Source organism: Salvia splendens, chromosome 11 (genome assembly GCF_004379255.2).
Source record: "Salvia splendens isolate huo1 chromosome 11, SspV2, whole genome shotgun sequence".
Lineage (NCBI taxonomy): Eukaryota > Viridiplantae > Streptophyta > Magnoliopsida > Lamiales > Lamiaceae > Salvia > Salvia splendens.
The window spans coordinates 334,172-355,299 of NC_056042.1; the positions used below are offsets into that span (position 1 = coordinate 334,172).

The 21,128-nt window shown below is 37.2% G+C and overlaps 4 protein-coding genes across 7 annotated transcripts; 3 read left to right on the forward strand and 1 right to left on the reverse strand.

Moving 5' to 3' along the window:
* Positions 1 to 2,885: 2,885 nt before the first annotated feature.
* On the forward strand, positions 2,886 to 6,282 carry LOC121754896 (OVARIAN TUMOR DOMAIN-containing deubiquitinating enzyme 11-like). The gene is made up of 10 exons (XM_042150186.1): positions 2,886 to 3,105; positions 3,372 to 3,579; positions 4,229 to 4,302; positions 4,672 to 4,726; positions 4,824 to 4,898; positions 5,093 to 5,166; positions 5,258 to 5,306; positions 5,398 to 5,482; positions 5,854 to 5,910; positions 6,044 to 6,282. Exons 2-10 carry the CDS (start codon positions 3,403 to 3,405, stop codon positions 6,085 to 6,087), a joined length of 690 nt encoding a protein of 229 aa, XP_042006120.1. The 5' UTR covers positions 2,886 to 3,105; positions 3,372 to 3,402; the 3' UTR covers positions 6,088 to 6,282.
* Positions 6,283 to 8,390: 2,108 nt separating this feature from the next.
* Positions 8,391 to 12,538, forward strand: LOC121755607 (protein PAT1 homolog 1-like). The gene is made up of 5 exons (XM_042150922.1): positions 8,391 to 8,729; positions 8,881 to 9,047; positions 9,291 to 9,347; positions 9,468 to 9,543; positions 10,124 to 12,538. The coding sequence occupies exons 1-5, from the start codon at positions 8,666 to 8,668 to the stop codon at positions 12,205 to 12,207; spliced, it is 2,448 nt and encodes an 815-aa protein (XP_042006856.1). The 5' UTR covers positions 8,391 to 8,665; the 3' UTR covers positions 12,208 to 12,538.
* A 1,144-nt stretch (positions 12,539 to 13,682) lies between these two features.
* On the forward strand, positions 13,683 to 16,523 carry LOC121755794 (transcription factor PHYTOCHROME INTERACTING FACTOR-LIKE 13-like). 3 transcript variants are annotated; one of them, XM_042151182.1, is made up of 8 exons: positions 13,683 to 13,914; positions 14,484 to 14,573; positions 14,662 to 15,172; positions 15,262 to 15,354; positions 15,458 to 15,523; positions 15,615 to 15,680; positions 15,759 to 16,040; positions 16,383 to 16,523. In XM_042151182.1, the coding sequence occupies exons 1-8, from the start codon at positions 13,856 to 13,858 to the stop codon at positions 16,395 to 16,397; spliced, it is 1,182 nt and encodes a 393-aa protein (XP_042007116.1). In that variant the 5' UTR covers positions 13,683 to 13,855; the 3' UTR covers positions 16,398 to 16,523. The 3 variants fall into 3 exon arrangements, with proteins under 3 accessions (XP_042007116.1, XP_042007117.1, XP_042007118.1); XM_042151183.1 differs by lacking the exon at positions 13,683 to 13,914 and adding an exon at positions 13,923 to 14,193; XM_042151184.1 differs by lacking the exon at positions 13,683 to 13,914 and having other exon boundaries at positions 13,923 to 14,574; positions 14,661 to 15,172.
* On the reverse strand, positions 16,232 to 19,944 carry LOC121755793 (polyamine oxidase 2-like). Of its 2 annotated transcripts, XM_042151181.1 has the most exons (11): positions 19,642 to 19,944; positions 19,387 to 19,542; positions 18,941 to 19,056; positions 18,781 to 18,869; positions 18,587 to 18,700; positions 18,332 to 18,419; positions 18,104 to 18,189; positions 17,921 to 18,023; positions 17,568 to 17,665; positions 17,045 to 17,474; positions 16,232 to 16,839 (listed from the first exon to the last, which is right to left on the reverse strand). In XM_042151181.1, the coding sequence occupies exons 2-11, from the start codon at positions 19,427 to 19,429 to the stop codon at positions 16,531 to 16,533; spliced, it is 1,476 nt and encodes a 491-aa protein (XP_042007115.1). In that variant the 5' UTR covers positions 19,430 to 19,542; positions 19,642 to 19,944; the 3' UTR covers positions 16,232 to 16,530. The 2 variants fall into 2 exon arrangements, with proteins under 2 accessions (XP_042007115.1, XP_042007114.1); XM_042151180.1 differs by having other exon boundaries at positions 19,387 to 19,944.
* Between the last annotated feature and the right edge of the window lie 1,184 nt (positions 19,945 to 21,128).

The following is a 21,128-nucleotide window of genomic DNA, read 5'->3' on the forward strand; positions in this document are numbered from 1 at the left end:
AAGGAGAGCAAGAAAATAAAGATCAACGTAGCAAACTACAGATCTTAATCTATAGTTATGTCATACCTAAAACTACTGAAAATTGTTGTCCATTTCTTTATAGATTACCCTATTTTAATTAAACGATGTTTAGACCTTGTAATTCTCGTTTTGTGGACCATGTTTTATATATGTCAGCTTGATGTTATTGTTACTATATATTATTTCATATGTATTAATTTTTGGAGTCTCTATGTACTAGTAATCCAGCTAATGCTGCATTGTACCAATTAGTAAAAAAACAGAGCAGTCAAAACATCGTCTGTACAATTATTATGCTGATATTTACAAATTTAAAGATTAACTGTACGATGATATGACCCAACAATACAACAACAATGACCCAAATTACACCTATACACCTATTCCTTTTTCCATCCATTTTTCAGTCATATAACTGAAAATTGCACTTAAAATGACATAAAATTGGACTTTTGAATACATTGGGTCATAATAAATGATGATAATTAAAATTACTAATTTAAAATTACTCCGTAAAATTTAAAATTGGACTTTACTCTTGTTTCCTGCAGACGAAATACTGTGTGATGATAATTACTCAATACATTGGGTCATAATAAATGAATATATGAGCCATAGCATCGTATGGTTAATTTGTGTCATAATAAACCAACATTCGAGTCATGACATAAATTACTGAGTACCAGAATGTCTTATACAATTCTGATCGAAATATTCATATCAAACAAACTGAAGTAAAATACACAATTATTCTCATGTTTTTATCATATCAAAATAAACACAAAAGTATTACGAACGCAGAATACACAAACAACAACTCAAACATCATCAGTTCTTTTGGGTCATAATAAGCGAATATTTGAGTCATGGAAACGTATGGGTAAATTAGGTCATAATAATCCAATATTCGACTCATGACATAAAACTACTGAGTACCAGAATGCCTCATACAAAACTAAATGAACTGAGTAATTTCAAACAACCTGACATTGCAAATAAAATGGAGTCCAAAAAAATAAAAATAAATAAACTGACGTTACTTCAAAAAAAAGAATACATGGTATCAAACTTTAGAATTTCTTCTAGACTGCCGCTTTTCTTTCTCTTTGAATTTGTCGCAATTCCTTGAATCGTGGTGACCCCACTCCTGACATTTCTTGCATTGACGCAAAGGCTTGCTCTTAAGCTTCAAAGCCTTCTCCACTCTTAAGGGGAGTCTACTACCAGATCCCTTCATGCTGACGACTTCAGGTGGTTGAACAACCACTTCCTGGGGTGTCTCTGCCCTATTAAATTCCTCAATTAGTTTCTAATAAGTTACAATAACGGTATGTCATGCTTAGTGCAAATTAAGGTCATACGAAATCATGTCATAATAATACTATTAATAAGTCATGGTTGTAACAGTACTAAAAGTTGAAAAAAAAAGTGCTAATAAAGGTATGTCATGATTAGTACGAATTAAGGTCATACGAAATCATGTCATAATAATACTATTAATAAGTCAAGGTTGTAACATTACTAAAAGTTAAAAAAAAACAGGTACACAAATAAGTGTTCATAACATTAGGTCATGCTAAATGCAGACCGGGGTCATAACAATTATATGTCATACTAAACCCATAGTTAAGTCATACATAGTACCTTCGAAAATATTTATGAACACTGACTAATTAAGAATCGAAGCATAACAACAAAATTACAGTCACAGAAACTGTTCTGAAGAAATTATGCGGACTGACTACGAAAATTAATCATACTAACGTAATATTAAATTAATTAAAATCATAACCTGTATTCTCAATAATGTCATCGTAGGATGCTTGATTATCTACATGCGAAGTAGAAGGTGTTTCGGATTCCATTTTTGGAGTGAAGAAACGGGAATCTATACAAAGACATAAACAACAGATTTTGTAATCAAAACATTAAACAAAATCAATGAAAATTCAGAAACTAAAACTCTGAGTTATATATTAACCACCGGTTGAATTGAAAAAAGGAGATGAACTTATAGTATATGTTGGATCTGGCAAAAAGAAGGTACAGAAATCTATGTCAGAAAAAAACCGACAAATGAAAGTTATCAAATCATGAAACAAAATCGATGAAAATTACGAAACTGAATTTATAGATTACAAAATGATAACAAACTGATGAAGTGAATAAGGAGATGAGAGAGCAATGGTACAGAGTATTAACTTACAGTTATATTGGATCTGGAGAAAAAAATACCGATGAAGGATACAGACAGATGCGACGAGAGATTGATTCTGGATATTAACAAATTGAATATTCTGACAACTACTTAATCACAAATAATAAATCTTCATGGAAAAAAATATAATGGAAGATTGATGGTACATCGGTTGAAGAAGATGAAGATACGAAGGAGATGAAGTTGAGGAATATTAACTCATAATTCACGTATATGATTTGTTAGTGGAAAGAGAAATAGCAAGATTATAGGAGTTGCCATAACGATCGCGATGTAGCTAATGACATTAGTAACCTTATAGGATTTTTAGTGAATAATATAATAAGATTTAGGGAATTAATTGAGCCATTAGATCTTTTAATCTCGAGATGATCTCGCCAAATCCTAAGGATCACATTTGGCCTATATTTCTTTATTTAAAGTCATTCTTGTTTTGACCAAAATCCTTCTACTAATTATTTTAAAAGTAATTAAAAATTAAGAACCGATTTTAATTGTGAAATACCTAAAATATCCAATTATGTAGAATTTATGTAAGTTTATCATTACTCTAAAAATAAAATCCATTTCAATGTGACAATTAAATTCTACCTGATCGAAAATTTAGAAAGTGGATAAGAATAAATGACAAAACATTACGTCAGAACTACACTGAAATTTAGGAGTGAGCAGTGAGACTTTGTTGAATCACAAAAGTCAAGAACATGAACTTGAAGAAGACACGCTTTATTCCTTTGTTTGTTTACTGAATTCCCATAAAATCCAAATCTATTTTTTTTTCTTTCCCTTACCTTCACTCCAAACAAAATAATCGAAAGGAAAAGAAATAAAAGAAAAGAAAGGAAACCGAAGAGTGTTATCTTTGGGTAAAGACTCCTCCTTGAATTAATGTTTTTGTGCCTTTTCTTGGAATCAAAGTTCACTTCTTTCTTGCTTTCTAGCTCAATTTTATCAAATTCATGTTTATGGGAGCTTCTGTTTATGCTTATTCTTGAATCTTACATCAAGATTTTTTGTGGGTTTTCGATTTTGCTACTCTGGTGAATTGATGATTTAGGGGCTGAGTTTGTGAATGTGATATGGTTTATTGGCTCTATTTGAATGGCTATTTTGGCGTTTGTTGATGTTGCAGTTGGCTGCTGTGGTGAATTTGGAAAAGTAGTATGGGCGATGTCTATAGAAATGCAAATGCAAGTGCGAGCTCGAGCTCGAGTTTGAATAGTAGCTCACATGATACAGAGGATGATCACACCATTGCTGAGATATTGGCTGAGGAGGAGAAATTAAGCTATGATAGTCACAAGCTTGGCAAACGGCTCTCTCATTTGGACTCGATTCCGGTGTGTGTGATCACTGGTTTGGTTGTTGGTTTTGAATTTTTGGGCGTTTTCTGATTCTTGTTTGTGTGTTTTACTCATTTCTGTTGTGACTGAAGTATGCATTCTTGATTTGGTGGTTTATGGTGATTTGGGAGTGGCTTAAATTCTTGGACTTGAACCTAGTGTTTGTTTAGCTTGTGTAGATCTGCATTTTGGTTAGTTTTCGTTGCAACTTGTACTGATAGGTAAGTTGTGTGCAATTGTTTCTCCTGGCTAACTATGATTTGCTCGCAATGATATGTCTAGTTTTCATGAAGATCGTGTCTCGACATTGTTAAACTGGGATTCTTGAAATTGTTGCTCTGTATTATGCGTTTGTGTAGCTAAATGCTTAAGTTGAGAATTATTCCTCGGGGGTGGCTTAAGTTCTTGGACTCAAACCTTGTGTTTTTATAGCTTGTGTAGATCTGCGTCTTGGGTAATTATCGTTGCAACGAGTACTGATAGGTAAGTAGTATTATGTTAGTGTGGGAAGTGCAATAGGACTGCAGGTCTGGTGTTTGCATTGTTTCTTTGTGGCTAACTATGATTTGTGTAGCTAAATGCTTGAGTTGAGAATAAGTCATCGGGATAACTATGTGTCCACTTACTTTGATTGTTGTATTGGCAGCACACTCCTCGGGTCATTGGTGATATACCCGATCCAAATGATGCAACCTTAGACCATGAGAGGCTAGCTCAAAGGTTTTACTTCATCTCAACACTTATATCTTTTTACATAATCTATCCGTCTGGTATTTAAGTAGTCATGCCCGAAAATCTGAAAGAAGATGAGTACAATCTTTTGATATCTCACTTTAAGACGATCACATTTTATTGATGCAGTAGTAGGTTATACCATGGGAAGTAGGAGTGGTTATCATTACAAAAAAATAGTATGTTATGTATATCTGTCGTTTTCTAGATACTATGAATGTTTCGATAATGAAATAATCATAACCGAGAACTTGAACCCGAGGAAATGCTTGGCAAAGAAAATATGATGTAACTATTTGGACTTCATTGGTATCTTTACGTTATTAGTTACCTTTGTCTTTTTATCGTTATCATCAGGCTGGCGACATATAGCTTAGCTGAAATGCAAATCGAGGGAGACGGGAATTGCCAGGTTGGTTACTAATTTTCAGTATACATTTTTCTAAATTTCTGAGTCTAGATATGTATAGTTTCTCTGGTTATATCTGTAATTAGTCACTATTTTCCAGTTTCGAGCTCTGGCTGATCAGTTATATCAGAATCCAGACTACCACAAGTTCGTAAGAAAGGAGGTTATCAAGCAGGTGTGTTTCAGCCTAGTTTTGCTCTTCCTTGTTATCACGATATGTTCTATTCTTCGTTAAATATCCAAACCTTTCATCTTGTCAATCTCCGCTTCTATGGTCAAGTTCTTGTTCTGTTCAGAAGATGCAAAGCTGTATTTGTTACACCATTTTGTGAAATACGATGCATTTACAGTAGTCCTACTTATGTTCAGCTTAAACGGCACAGAAGACTATACGAAAGTTATGTCCCGATGAGGTACAAACACTATGTGAAGAAGATGAAAAGGTGTGATGTGTAGATGTTTCTCTCTTGAATTTCATTGTAGCACGATATAAATCTCATTGTGTCTACTAACGTAATGTTACTCGAAGTGTAGGTTGGGTGAATGGGGAGATCATGTTACTCTACAAGCAGCTGCAGATCGAGTAAGTTACACTGCGACACTTGATAAGTTAGAGTATGTGTTTGTGCTCATAATATTCGTTATACTCAAAACTTATTTTGGCATTTCCGAAGTTTGAAGCCAAAATATGTTTGATCACCTCCTTCCGTGACAACGGCTACATTGAGATCCTCCCGAAGGACAGAAGCCCATGCAGAGGTACGACACGTCTTAACTATTTCACCCGTGTGGTTTTCTACTCTTCGGCCACGGATTAGCTTGTGCATTTGTTCTAGTCTTACGTTTTAATTAAACAGAAAATCAAGAACTGTAAAATGTACATGTGTCAAAACCAGCCCAGCCCGATGTTGGGTAAGGTCGGGTCGGACTTGTTAGTCATAATAGAAATATTGGACTGGGCCAAAAAAATTTGTGAAGTGGGCCTGGACCAATGAATTGGCCTGAATCATCCCTTAGACCCGAGGGCATAGACATGAGGTTTGACAGCTCTAAGATTAATGTCGTACACGGATTTAAATTTAGACGAATATTAGATTGAATCGCTTATTCGTGCTCGTCGTTTTCTATAGAGTTGTGGCTAAGCTTTTGGAGCGAAGTTCACTATAATTCGTTGTATCAAGCAGGAGGTAACAATCTTCATCTACTATATATATAGTACTATATGTTTCTTTCTAGCTCTAGTTAGTCCTAACCTAGGACGCATTGGTGAGATCGAACTGGTGACCTAGTATCTAACACGAGTTGCCCGAATTTCGACAGAGGTTCCTACACGAACAAGGAGGAAAAAGCATTGGCTCTTCTAAAGTTGGCCGACTCGTAAATAGAATTATTTCACAACACATTTATACATACCCATATACCTTGTGTAACTCTAGATGTCAAACCAAATTACTTCTTCTTTTGATTTCTAAGTATCTCTTATTGTCACTCAAATATTCCCATAACTTATGATTAGTTATATTTATACTTGGCCACAAAAATGTGTTATTGGATTGCAACTTGGGCCCTTGACCCTTGTTTCGAAAGTGATCAGTTCGGGCCGCCCCAGCCCGAATTTCATTGGTCTTTGATTGCATAGCCCAATTGCCCTAAAAAGGCAATGAAAATTGTTATCAACTTGTAAGTTGGTTTTCTTTGTCTTAACATTTGTCTTTATTGATTGGAACAATGTTGAATATTACTAAATTGGATTGCTTTTTAAGCAATAGAGGTTGGTTGCGATTGCAAATTGTGATAATTATTGTTGTTATTTTATTTAAAAAAAAAGCTTATGCATTTTAAAGTAGCTTTAGTTTTATTCTACTTGTAGACCTAATTCTTATGATTAGAGAGAAAAAAATTGAAATGATGGGTTCTTTATAAGTATTGTGGAAAAACATGTCATGTGGCATCACTAATATGTCTATATCAACAAAGTGTAGAGCCCATTAATTGTGCATGAACAAATTAAGTGGTCCAATATTCTCATGAGTGATACAAAAATAAAATTTTAGTAACAACTTTTTTTATATGTGGACCAAATAAGTTTGGGATTTATTAGTCGGCAATTTCGTTTTCATATTATTTTTGTTTCGTATATTAGACTATTATTTTAGCATTGGTTATATTCTTGGGTTTTGTAAAGTATAATCAAAATCATCAAATTTATAAATTAATTAAAAATCAAATTTGACTCAAATACAATCGATCAACTAGGTTTATGATTTTGATGTAATTTGAAAATTCGATGTTACTAATCGTTAATAAATAGGTGTTGTGTGACATCTTGATTCTTTGCATATATATTTGTGTTTTTTTAGCACGTGTTACATGTTATGAACTTATGGTGCTAACGAGTTGATGAAATGCAATAATTGAGATATTTTGCCAAAAAGAAGCTTATCTTTGTTACATATCATTGATTATGATAATGTCTTTGATTTTATTTGATTTTCTATATAATTTTTTTCTATTCATTATCATATTTCATTTCATATATTATGATGCCCCAGTTGATAGGTCACTTATTAATAATTGTCATTTTAATTCTAATTGATGTAAACATTCTGTGTATTAATGACTATTGAAGTATATTAGAATCAAAGTTTCATAATTTTATGGGCCACTTTGTCTTAATTTTTCATCATATTTTAATTGCCTTTTCAACCTATTTATTTATTCCATATTAATTCTTGTATCTCACTCACCTTAATATTTTGCTTCATGGTTCTACGGCAATATATAATTTTGTAACACAAATAACAGCATGCACACATCAATATAATTGTAATTAATTATATAAAATTATCATGTTTGGTTCGTATATTCTTAAAGTTATCACCTCTGATTTAAGGTCAAGTATTGTAGTTGTATATATACTAAAACACTCTACATCTCTAGGCAATAGAAAATATCACAACAATTAAAAAAAATCATGAGATGTCGACGTACATGGAAAAAAATGTGTTGATAATTCGAAAAATAAATATTTTTCATTTCCCCAAAAATCACAATAAAATAATGGAGACCCTAGATCAAGCGACAACTCAGTATTAATGTATTATCATATAAATGGCCGGTGGTGTTATATGTCGAATGGATTGACAATATTAATTAAATAGCAACACAAATCGCAATCATAAAAACCAGAAATAACTAAATCTCTTCGAATATAAATCCAGATTCCCCCAAAATCCAAATACAAAAAATAACACACTCTCTGGTGGCTTAAATATATTCGACCAACACTTTTCTTTTACTACATTTTTTGGGATAATAGTAAAGAAAAAGTAATAATCGATTTAAAAGACTTTTTAATCCAACTTGATTTTAGAGTATCAAAATATCACCACTTATCGAAAATAAAATCTGTAACCCCATCAAATAATTATATAATTTATTGTGCTCATAATTAGTTTATTAAAAAACATACAATTATAACATGGATTATGATCGTCACAAAATATAAAAAATATTTAAAAATTATAAAGCCAGGAATGGCGTAACATGGTCAGAAAAGTCAATGTTAAATTCTTCTTATCTTCTGCCAAATTAATACAATCAAATTTTTTATTAATTTTAGATTAGATAATAATCTCTCTCTCTCTCTCTCTCTCTCTCTCTCTCTCTCTCCTTATCTTCTCTCGCTGGAAGCGAATATACATACAATTTTTATATATACACTATGCTCCACCATCTCTCCCTCTCTCTTTCTTCTCTCTCTACCTCTGTTACATAAATATGGGCACGGGCAACAGCTTACTGTTTGCGCAACAGTGACTGGTTTCGTCGTCGGCCTCAAAACCCTAATTATCGGTGGTGGTGATTGTGTTTACAATTTCGCATCACCGTTCATGCGATTGCAGCAAGGGTTTTCATCCCGCGGCTGTTAATTTTGTAATTATGGAGAGATCTGGAGGGAAAGATCTCAACGGCTTCACCGACCAATCCAGCAGCTCATTTTCTGGTTTGCGCCGATTTTTTTTTGATGTTATGGAAAATTTATCTTGTGTGTTTTTGGATTTTGGTTCTTTGTAATTTGTTGTGGAGATTAGGGTACCGAGCTTGGTATTGTGCGTTGTGGATTGATTTTGTTGGTTGTGTATTGTTTGATGCAGATTCGGCGCGGTTTGATGCGTCGCAGTATACTTTTTTTGGGAAAGGTGCGGTGGATGAAGTGGAATTGGGGGGATTTGAAGATGAAGATGGGTTTGCTTCTGGAGTTGAAGGCAGAATTGGTGGGGAAGATGATCTCAATGAGTATCATTTGTTTGACAAAGATGAGGTGAACCATAAAAATGATACTTCTTCTTACTCCATGAAATGGAAAAAAAGAAGAATTCTATAAGCATCAAGCTATTGGTTTGTTTTCATTGTGGAACTATTTTTATGATTGTAGATTGTACCTTTCTGCTGTTAATTTATTAGTCATATGTAGATTTTAAGTTGTTTGTTGGCCAAATTCTTTGAATTGCTGTGAGCAGTGAGTGCTTTGATATTAATTGTATTCTTTTGTTCATTTTTACAGGGATCAGGATTAGGACCATTATCTGAAATAGATGATCTGGCTACTACATTTGCTAAGGTAAGTTGCACTAAACTTGGCCTTTGGATCTTGTATATAGTCTTATTCTGGTTCTTCAGATGCTTGTTCGTGTATTGCTATATATGGAGTATTTGTTTATTTTGTTATATCCTTTTGCAGTTAAACAAAGTTGTTTCTGGACCTAGGCATCCTGGTGTTATTGGTGATCGAGGATCTGGATCTTTCTCAAGGGAAAGTATGTACTTATGACCTAGCTAATTTCCAAATCATTCATTTTTATTTACGCGTGTTTCTTCACCACTACCCGCTCACACTCTATTCACCAAAAGGCCTATTGTCCTTCATTAGATATGGTTTATTACGGACTTTGTGAACGATACTACTTTGCTAAGGAAGAATCTTTAGGACTTCATTGTTAATGTTACCCATATTATATGGGAATCTGATTCTAGGGCACTGCTGCTGGTGTTGCAGCATGTTCATGTTGAAGTATATTTAACAATAGCAGGTGACAATTTCTCCTTACACAGATCGTTGGTTTAATATGCCGTGTGCCCATATTGCTCTCCTTTTGTTGGGAGTTTAGAACCATAAAAGTTCTCATTCCTTACCTCTCTCTGCTATTAAGGTGTCTCTGGATGATACTGTTAGTTTTGTAGCTTTTGTTCATAGGATGACTAGAATAAGTTGAAATTCTATAATTGACTTACAAGTATGTACTTCCATTTTCCAGATAATATTGCTTTATATTCTCTTTTGCCCTTCTGTTTCATGAATTATTAGACGATTTTGTGATTAATGTTTTGTCCTTTCAGGTTCATCAGCTACTGAATGGGCACGAGAAACAGATTTTCCCGATTGGGTTGACCATCACATGTCAGACTCAGAATGCTATGAGGAAAACAAGAGATGGTCATCGCAGCCACATCGTTCTTCATTGTACCGCCAAGAGTCTACACCATTATATAGAACGTCATCATACCCTGAGCAGCAGCAAATGCTTCAACACTGTTCTAGTGAGCCTATTTTAGTCCCAAAATCAGCATTCACTTCTTTCCCTCCACCAGGATCACAACAAGCTTCACCAAATAGTGCTCATCATATTAGTTTGTCATCTCTTTCTGGTGGACTTCAGTTGCCTTTCTCTTCTTCGAGCAACTCTTCATTAGCTAATTCTGCTCTCCATATGTCTGGCTTGCCACATGGATACCATTATAACCCAAACATGTCACGTTTATCCTCACCCAATATCTCACGTCACAATCAACATCAAAATCAATGGAGTAGTCACGCTGGTGTTCTTCATGGGGATCAGTCTATTCTCTTAAACAATATTATGCAGCGTCAGTTTCAAAATGGGTTATTACCATCACATCTGCTGTCCCCACAGCAGCAGAGAGGACAACTTTCATTTCAACCATCATTAGCCCATTTTTCAGCATTACAGTCACAAATATATAATACATATCCCTCTCCTGCACAGTTAAACAAGTATGGATTAGCAGACAAGAAGGAAGCAAAACCTAAATCTGGAAAGAGCAGACACTCTGTCAGATTTTCCCATCAAGGGTCTGATGCTAGCAGCAGCCATAAAAGTGAGATTAATTTGCCACAAATTAGATCTAAGTACATGACTGCTGAAGAGATTGAGAGCATTCTTAAGATGCAGCTTGCTGCTACCCATGGGAGTGATCCGTATGTGGATGATTATTACCATCAAGCAAGTCTTGCTAAGAAATCTGCTGAAACAAGGTCAAGGTTTCGTTTTTGCCCATCTCACCAGAAAGAACAATCTTCTCGTTCCCGTAACAATTCTGAACTACAGCCACATCTCCATGTTGATGCTCTTGGAAGGGTTTGTTTCTCTTCAATTCGTAGGCCCCATCCTCTTCTTGAAGTTGACCCTCCTCCCTCTGCCTGCGGGGATGGTAATGCTGAACAGAAATTATCTGAGAAGCCTTTAGAAGAGGAGCCAATGGTTGCTGCTCGGATAACTACTGAAGATGGGTTAAGTCTTCTTCTTGAGGTCGATGACATTGATCGGCTGTTACAGTTCACTCAACCTCAAGATGGTGGGAGCCAGCTTAACCGGAAACGCCATGTTCTATTAGAAGGATTAGCTGCATCTCTTCAGCTAGTTGATCCCTTGGGAAAAAGTGGAAATGCTGTGGGTCTCTCCCCCAAGGATGATATAGTGTTTCTACGAATAGTTTCCCTGTCCAAAGGCCGAAAACTTATTTCAAAGTTTCTTCAGCTGCTCATTCCCGGTAGTGAGCTGACTCGAATAGTTTGCATGGCCATCTTCCGCCATCTAAGATTTTTGTTTGGTGGCTTTCCATCTGATGCGGAAGCAACTATTACCATCAACGATCTTGCCAAAAGAGTCTCTCTATGTGTTAGTGGAATGGATCTTAATTCACTCAGTGCTTGTCTTGCTGCAGTTGTTTGTTCCTCTGAACAGCCGCCACTTCGTCCGGTAGGCAGTCCTGCTGGAGATGGCGCATCAGTCATTTTGAAGTCTGTGTTAGAAAGAGCTACAACCCTGTTAAGAGATCCTCAGTTTGGTGGAAACTACAGCATCCCTAATCCTGCACTTTGGCAGGCTTCTTTCGATGCCTTCTTCGGTCTCCTGACAAAATACTGTGTGAGCAAGTATGACAGTATAGTGCAGTCGTTAGTTGTTCAGAATGCACCGAACACAGAGGCAATTGGTCCAGAGGCTGTAAAGGCTGTAAGTAGAGAGATGCCCGTGGAACTTCTTCGTACTAGTCTGCCTCATACTGATGAGAGTCAGAAGAAATTGCTACTGAACTTCGCCCAGAGGTCCATGCCTGTTACTGTATTTAATGCTCATGGTGGAAACAGCGGACAGATAAACCCCGAGTCTGTCAGAGGCTGAGATGGAAAATATCTGGAAGCCATTCTGTTGGCTAGTTCTTCATTTGAGCTCTGTTCGAAGTCTTGTTGTGACAGAGATTGAGACACAGTATGTGTATATGTCGGGCAGATTTTAACGCCTCAAGATTCTATGTTTTAGTCTTTTAGGTCTGTGAAAGCATTTGTTTTCTGCTTCGTTTTTATTGTTATACTTTCTTACATGACTGTGAGTTCATGTCGGAAGCTCTTGTATGCTTTTAAATCTAAAGAGCTTTCTTTTCTGTAACTCTGGATTGAAACCTTTGACTCCTAAGGGTGAAATGTACAGCTAAGGTAAGGCATTGACGATGGCAGTGTTCGTTTTGTTTCTGTCAGTTTGACTTCCTCCTAATGTCTGTAGAAATTAGGAAAGTCTGGTGGCGTCGTCAACCGATAGGATAGGGGTAGTAATGCAGGTTGGGAGATGGTTGTCTCAGAGGAAGCAAGCTTGTAATAAAAAAAACTTTGTATGTTGAATTTTCTGGGTTTCTACTAGCCTTTTTTTACAGGCTCTGTAGATCTCTATGTTTCTCTCCCTCTCTCCTAAATTTGTTTCTCTCTCTGATTTTCCCATATATTTTGTGGAAGCTATGGTATGTTGAACAAATGTACTTTTATTTGAATGGTTAGTTGTGTTTAGTTGAATATAGGGATTTGCCTAATGTTTTGGCTTGGACTGGATAGGACTATGTTGATATTTGGATATAAGCTTATCTCATATGACATTTAAAAAATCAAATAAAATTAATATAAATTCAGCTGTAGCGCATATAAAAATTTAGAGGAAGGGAATTTTGCCAATTATAGAAAGGAAAACAATAAAATAAGAAAATATCTAAAGATTCAAGGACAAGGAAAAAAAATAATCGAAAAGGAGAAAAAAAAGTACAACTAAATGAAAGTATATAGCAACTTCAGATCTATTTGGCTTGACTCGGCTCATGAGCCTCTGGTTAAGACCATATCCAGTCGTTTGATTGCGAATATGTATGATAGATAGATCTCTTTATTGAATGAATGCGGACTTGAGTTCGAAAAAATTGAAGTTTTTTTTTCATTACAATTAATTTTCACTGTAAATACAAATACTACTTTATACGGTCAATGCATGCGTTCTCACAATCTCATTTCAAGAATAGTTTACAGGATCCGCTAAATCAGGACAACTGAAATTGTTTGAAAAATATAATACCATGAAATATCTATATAGATAGTTTCTTTTTTTGAATCAGGAACATATTTTTTTGACTTTTTATTCGCCTCAAAATGGGGACAACGAATCTAATCTTTCTTCAACAACAAAAGATATTCTGATCCAATCTCTATCTACTTTGGCAAAATTCTACACAATATTCTTGATATAGTAATACTACTTTAACCCCAAATAGATAAGGTGTAAAGTAGTAATACCGTAGCAACCAATAATTACTGATTAAAGAATATTTAAACCGAGTGTATCCGCAGCCAAAAATGGAACAACTCCACGTGGCGAGTTGGGCGCTCGTTTGTTGATCACACCTCTATCGAGATCGAAGCTGTAGATCTCTCTCACACACAGCTGTACATTCTCGCAACCGGGCCCACGCGATCCAGCCTCACCAATCAAAACTTGGCACGTGGGACAGGGGCTGATGCTGACACCAATGACTCTTCTTCCCAGCTGCTGCTATTTCCCACTTCAACACCTATGGTGTGTGTGTTTGTGCGTGTGAAAGATTAGTGTGCTTCTTGGTTTTGTGTGGCTAATTATCAAGATTCGATTTTTCGAGAAAAAAATGTTCTTTTTTCTTGTTTATAGTGATGTTGAATGTGTTCTGTTTTTCTAGCCAATGTTTTATTTCTTTTAAATGAGGGATTTTTTTTTATGGTGGATTGTTTTTCTTAATTCTTGAACTGAAATTGTTCTTGCTGGAGTTGCTGTCTTACTGAATTCTGCTGATTTTTTATTGGTCTTGATATCCTACCATAGGTAATCTCTCTCTCTTTCTCTCTCTCTCTCTTTGCTTCTTGAGCTCAGATTTCCATAGCTTCTTGGTTCTTTTAAGAAACATATTGATCTATTTGAGAGAAAGAGTGAGAGAGAGAGGGTGAAAAAACATCCGATCTTGTAAGAAATAGGTGATTGATTAAGTTAAAAGTGTGGATGTTGGCAATCATAGCTGTTTTCTTTTTAAGTAAAACAGAATAAACTACTATTCCATTATTGATGATCAGACCTTTTACTACTATAAACAATTGATATTATTCATTCCATTTCAGGCAGAATTTTAAGGTATGGATTCTTGTCTTCCTGATTGGAACACTGATGTTGGAGGTGAATTCCCTGTCCCTCTTCAAAGAAAACCTTGGGTAAGCTTCTTTGTTCGTCTCCGAACGCTAGACCTCGCTCTTTACACGTGATTTGTGGCTCGAATTCATCGTATGCTTGTGTTTGTAGATTAGAGAATGAGCTGGTTGAGCTGTTGTGGCAAAATGGGGAGATTGTGTTGCATAGTCAAACCAATAGGAAGCAATCAAAGCAATCACATGGTGATGGGACAGTTTCATGGATTGATTGCCCTATTGATGAACCTTTTGAGAGGGAATTCTGTGCTAATTTCTTGTCTGAGATCCCTCCATCAGAAGGTTTTGCTCCGCCTCCTCCTCCGAGATTTGAGGCGGCTGAGGTGCCCGGTAAAAGCCTGGAGTGCTCTGGAATGACTGTCGGGTCGAGCCATTGTGCGAGCAACCAAGTTGTGAATAAAGTTGACATGAGCTGGGCTTCTAGCTCTGGGGTTGGGAAGGCATTAAACGAGGGCGTGGAGAGGGAGGCACCCGGGCAGGCTAGGACGTCTGCCTCTGGTGGATCTGGTAGTAGTAGCCTGTGGAAAACGAGCAGCCTGTCGAATGAGACGAGCAGGCACAAGAGGAAGAGCCGTGACATGGAAGAGTCTGAATGCCCGAGTGATGTGTGTAACAACCTTAATTTTTTTTTTCATTTTTTGCTTAGTTTTTAGCTGATTGATCTTAGGATTGAGGTTAAAAGGTGGTTGTGTAGGCGACTGAGTCGGAGTCGGCTGCAGGGAACAAGGCGAAGAACGGGGCTGCTCGTAGGAGCCTCGTGGCTGAAGTGCATAACATGTCTGAGAGAGTAAGTGATCATAATTTAGACAAAACAAGGTTTTCTTGGTGGTGGTCATTCTTCGTGTTTCTTGCATCGATATTTTAATATGCATCATCGTGTTTCCTTGCAGAGGCGAAGGGACCGGATCAACGAGAAGATGAAGGCGTTGCAGGAGCTCATCCCTCATGCAAACAATGTAGAATCAAACTCAACAAGAATTCAAGATTCTTGAAATGGACTGTGCCTATTTGGATGTTTCAGTGTTTGAGCCTTTTTCTCTCGTGCAGTCAGACAAAGCGTCGATGTTAGACGAGGCGATCGAGTATATGAAGGCCTTGCAGATGCAGATTCAGGTAATCTGATGTTGATTTAGGTAATTTTCGCAAGAAATTAAGACGAGTTTTTGGTTTCAATGTGTGTTGTTGTAGTAGTTGATGTGGATGGGGAGGGGGATGGCGCCGATGATGCTTCCGGGCATGCAGCACTACTTGTCGCGTGTAGGTATGGGAATCGGGCCGCCAACCATCATGCTGCCGGGGATCCATAACCTAATGCGCTTATCGCGCTTGCCCCCAGTTGATCAAGCTACGAACGGAGTGAGCCAAGCTCCAGTCGGGATGCCGAATCTGGTTATGCCTATGCGGAGCTCGAGTTTTCAAGAGCAGTATGCTAATTACATGAACTTCCAGTCGATGCAAAGTGCTTCGCCTCAGGTGGGTTTCTCACATCTGGAACCATTAGATACAACTTATCATACGTAGAGAACAAGACATCACACACTCTTCAAAACTGCATCACAATTACCATATTAGATAAGATTGTTTTAACACCATGTGTTCCTGTCTCGCAAAATTGTCATTCTTAATTAAAACACACACACATCTCCAATAAATGCAACTGGAAAGATGCAAAGAGTCCACACCTATCAATTAGCAAATACTCTAATCATAAACAGTGTTTCACAATACTGTAGTACAGTGTATCATATCAAGTTTGATACATAAACAATCATATATAGGAACTCAGCTTAATCATGAATCCATATTTCTACACAGATTTCTACTGGCTGAAGAGTTCATCAACTGATACTCTGATCATTCGAACCAGGAGACCTCCCGGCTACCACGGTTTCTCACATAGCAATCAGTACCTCGTCCCAGCAAACATCGACAGGGGAGTTCCACAGAAGCAGATGCGCAGAGCTTATAAACGCGAGATCAACAGTGGGACTGAAACTGGAATGTCCTCGCCCATTACAGACTGGAAGACATCCAACTCTCCGTGGCGCTCCAAGACGCGCATCCTGCAGTCCTCAGCAGCCATCAAACCAGTCGAGTATGCACCATGGACGGATCCCGGAAAATCTATGCTGGTCGCTTCACCAGCAAAGAACAGGTTGTCGACTGGGACCCGCAGCCTCTCATACAGATCATGGGATTTTCCTACTGTATCATAGCTATAGGAGCCCAATGAATTTGCATCCGTGCCCCAATGGGAAACGAGGTACTCGATCTGCATGTTTATATATGAACAAGAGTTCGTTCGTCAGGATCTCAAGAAATAGTAGAATTTTTAGTGTTGCATGTGAGATAATCCAAAAATCGGGAGGGGAGTAAGAACTCGTATAATGCAAAGAAGCGGTGAGAATTCAATGAAAAAAAAGTACTCCGTATTCAAGAATTGCATCAATGCAGAAATAGATAGAGCCAAAATATACCGGTTCAGAAGCATTTGGAAACATCCGTTGAAGTTGTGTAAAAGCAAACTTAGCAGCAGCCTCGTCAGGCATTTTCTCAATGTCACGGGCGAGTTGTCCAGAAGGCATGTAGACGAGGACTCGATGCCCTGTGGCCTTGTGGAGATTGAGAAAGTAGCTGCACACGTAAGAGGTTTCAGCAACAATCCCCAAGAACTCTACGTTTGGCCAAAAGACCTTGTCGAAGTGCAAAACTATCTTGTTCTCAATCCCGACTCCAATATCCCTAATTGCTTCTTCTTTCCATTCAGGTAATTTCGGCTCAAACTGGATGCTGTTAGATTTCAGAACACCAAGAGGAACAGCAATGACGGCAGCATCTGCCACTAGCACTCTTCCATCGTCTACTGTGATTTTTACTCCACTATGACCTCTGACGATTTTTGTCACTCTAAAAGTCGAACCAGAAAAAATAAACCCAATTTTAGATTCAGACTGTTATCAGAGAGGATTAATTATTGAAGCTAAGTGGATTGTCTGTTACCTGTGGCCCAAGCGGATGTCAAGACCTTTTGCAAGAGTATTTAAAACAGGAAGATAACCCCGGACCATGAGCCCATGCCCACCAGGGAGCAACTCTTCCTATAAAGCAAATACAAAATTTGTTAATAAAAACTCTGATACCTGATGATCGAACGAGCTAAAGTCTAGTTGCCAATTGCAAGTTCTTTATTAGTTTTTCCACCTCTTATATATTTGAAAGGAAAAGATGTTTATTTTCCGATAAATTGTTAAGGAACTCATTTCATCACTTATTGAACGTATTAACATGTACGGTAATAAGATCCACACGATTATTTTAAAGAACGGAATTTTAAGTATGAGCGAGTGAGTAACCTGATCCCAGCCTCTAAGTGAAATAGTATCGGCATCTGCAGCAAACCAGCCTTCCATTCGGCAGAGGTACCACTGTAACACCTTATGATCAAGACCTTCCAACCTACAAATGCCCCCAACCTCTTAATAAATGTCACAAGATCTGAAATAAATAAAAATTGAAAATTTTGGTGTATGTAGAACCTCAAGTCTGGTCTCCTCTCAAAAACAATTGAGATAGCACGTTGAATAGACATGTCTTCCCTGAATTCCTGTCTAATAACATCAGTCTGAAAAAAGAAAAATCCAAACCTAATCAGAAATCAGAACAACCGATATCTAAAAGAGGCTCTTTGGAGTAGGAATGTTAAAAAAACATCTATAAATCATTGAATCAATTTATGCTATTGAGAGAAGATGGTCGTTACGTGCCTCTTTCAAGATGGCCTCAAATGTTTCGCCAACCTTTGCTACTAAATCTTGCGGAACTTGATTACCATCCTTGTCATAAAGAGCATAGCTGAAAAGACAAACAAACACCAATTGTATCATGAATGTAAATAACACAAAAAGTTGATCGAATAGGCAAACAGTAGTTGAGGTCAAATGCTTTCTCAAGTTCAAATAACAGAGGTCGCGTATGCACTTAAATGGGCACAATGAAGTTGCGATGGAAAAAAGTTGTACCTTTCTAAATCATGGTCGTACAAAACTGAGTTATCCCCACTGGTCCGGTAAAGTGGTAGTCCCAATCTCCCAATGAGTGAAGCCAATGGGTTCTCATTGCCAACACCATGTAGCCTGAACAAGAATACATCAGTTAGCGAACGTAGCATACAATGACTGCAACATGAAAATGTGTACGAGAAAATATCAATTACCATGAGGCACCCAAATCGATAGGGAAACCAAACGAATAATTCGTATGAACACGGCCACCAATCCTATTCCTAGACTCCAACAAGGTAACCTGCAAAATCACTTCCTTCAACACACGTATCCTCAGTCACGAAAGCAGTAACCAAATGTCTGCATATATACCTGAAACGAGGCATCATGAAGAGTCCGTGCAGCTGTAATGCCGGCAAAACCAGCTCCTATGACGATAACTGATGGAGAGGCTGCCGATTTCCTCTCCAAGCTTGAATTGCAAAGATCTACACAGTAAAAATTTACTCAAGTAAGAACTTTTGAAAAAGTACACCACTAACAAATTGCTTTGAATTAGAAACTAATCACTAATCAAGTGTTTTGTAATTTTCTTTCACACAATTTATATACTCCTATAAAGTAGAAAACAACTAGATTCCTCCTAAACCATTACAATTAGATAAAATTACTCAAATCTGACGACTTATGAATTAAAAAATACTAGTCTTGCATAAATCCAGCTAAAACAACACTAAAATACTCCAAAAAAACGAGCTAAAAACCGAGCCATTAGAACAATTAAATAATCCAGTAAATCATAAGCAAACAACACTTACTGGATCGCAATTGGCGATTAAACCTGCTGTTGCTTGAATCCATAATTCAACAAAGAATGGAGGCCGCGATCGCTAGAAAGGGAACAAATGCTACTACTGCTACTAAAATTACTCGAGAAATCGATCGATCTCAACCTCGATAGAAGCTTGGGTAATCTTAACAACAGGAGGAACAGTAAAAAAATGTTTTTTGAGAAAAGGTGAATTGAGGTGATAAAATGGTTGGAATTCGACGAAATACCCAGCTTGACCAACCTTCTCATGCGTCTTCCCAAATCTAGCGAACGATCAAACCCCCAAAAATCGGAGAAAATATAAAAAAGAGTTAACAAGAAACGAAAGGCTATCGAGATTCAATATCTGCAGCTATGCAGCTTCCACAATCACTGCGCCGATCCGCGATAAATTCGTCGATATTTTCCAGAAAACGGGGAAATGTTGCTTAAAAATCCGAAATTGGGATCGAATTGGAGTGGGTTTTGTGTATCTAGAAAGAACAGCGAAGATCTGATGGATTATTTATAGAGTGTCGAAGCTGCGTTGTGTATTTGATTTCTTATTGTAGAATAAACTTTATTTGCTTTTTATTAGGTAAATAAAATCATATAGTATGTATGTAAAAAGGGAAACAAATTTATTTTATTACTTAAATATTATTCCATTCATTCATGCTTTTCCTATTGGATGCCACATTTATTCACATCTTAAGGGCATCCACCATGGGGCGCCCTATAGTCCACGCTATAGGACACTCTATACTCCGCCACATCAGCATTTCATCTTCCTACCCTTCTACACCCTATAGGCTGCCCTATAGTCTGTCCTAAACATTTTTTTTATTTGAATATTTAAAACACTACAAAAATTGGAAAAAAACTTCATTTCATTAAAATTCAAACATTACACTACGAAATAAAAAAACTACAAATTATCAACGGCGGTTACGGTCCAAAACTTCTTCAATCATGTCGTTCATGAGCTGAGCATGATCTTGTTGGTTGCGCATTGAGGCCTGTCTAGATAGAACCTCATTGAAGCCCATCGGTTATCCTCGAACGTGGGGCGCCGTGCTGGAGCTAGATTCACTTTCATCATCGCCCCAATCGGTGACTCTTCCACCTTCGTGTTCGACCCCGCTACACCGAAGTAAGCATGCCAGATCCATAGTCGATGGTCAGCGACGGCTTCGAGGATCATCGTCGGGTGGCTGCCCTTGAATCCACTGGTAAATTGGTGTGAGAAATGGAAGAGAAATGGAGGTTTAAATATATACAAATTAAAAAAAATTGAAAACGCGTTGCATCGTCCGCGTGACCCGCAGTGGGGCGGACGATACCGCCATAATGCGTGTTCCGACGTCATCGTCCGCGGACGATGTATAGGGCGCGGACGATGCATCGGGCATCGTCCGCATGGCTACAGTGGTGGACGATAGCCCGCATGGCTACTGTGGCTAATACTGATATTGATATATTAATAAAAAGTTAAAGATAGTCTTATTATATGCAGTACTTTTTTTTTCTTTTGGAAGGAAGATAAATACATAAAACATAGTTACAAGAACGCATATTTTTTTTATTGTATAACATCAAGATAGATTAATTACTATCTTATCAAATTGTTTATTGAGAGATACTCTATTCGTTCAATAATAGTTGAGTCATTTTGTCATTTAATACGTTTTATAATAGTACTCTCCGCTCATAAAAATATGTGCACTTTTCATTTTCGTCTGTCCCACA

Coding starts and splice junctions, on each gene's coding strand:
- LOC121754896 (XM_042150186.1), top strand. CDS start 3,403: ATGGGCGATGTCTATAGAAATGCAAATGCAAGTGCGAGCTCGAGCTCG. Junction 4,303..4,671: donor CATGAGAGGCTAGCTCAAAG/GTTTTACTTCAT, acceptor CGTTATCATCAG/GCTGGCGACATATAGCTTAG. Junction 5,307..5,397: donor TACAAGCAGCTGCAGATCGA/GTAAGTTACACT, acceptor GCATTTCCGAAG/TTTGAAGCCAAAATATGTTT.
- LOC121755607 (XM_042150922.1), top strand. CDS start 8,666: ATGGAGAGATCTGGAGGGAAAGATCTCAACGGCTTCACCGACCAATCC. Junction 8,730..8,880: donor ATCCAGCAGCTCATTTTCTG/GTTTGCGCCGAT, acceptor TGTTTGATGCAG/ATTCGGCGCGGTTTGATGCG. Junction 9,348..9,467: donor TGGCTACTACATTTGCTAAG/GTAAGTTGCACT, acceptor ATCCTTTTGCAG/TTAAACAAAGTTGTTTCTGG.
- LOC121755794 (XM_042151182.1), top strand. CDS start 13,856: ATGCTGACACCAATGACTCTTCTTCCCAGCTGCTGCTATTTCCCACTT. Junction 14,574..14,661: donor CTCTTCAAAGAAAACCTTGG/GTAAGCTTCTTT, acceptor TTGTGTTTGTAG/ATTAGAGAATGAGCTGGTTG. Junction 15,524..15,614: donor TCATCCCTCATGCAAACAAT/GTAGAATCAAAC, acceptor TCTCTCGTGCAG/TCAGACAAAGCGTCGATGTT.
- LOC121755793 (XM_042151181.1), bottom strand. CDS start 19,429: ATGGATTCAAGCAACAGCAGGTTTAATCGCCAATTGCGATCCA. Junction 19,057..19,386: donor TAATCGCCAATTGCGATCCA/GTAAGTGTTGTT, acceptor TTTACTGTGTAG/ATCTTTGCAATTCAAGCTTG. Junction 17,666..17,920: donor CACTTAGAGGCTGGGATCAG/GTTACTCACTCG, acceptor TTTGCTTTATAG/GAAGAGTTGCTCCCTGGTGG.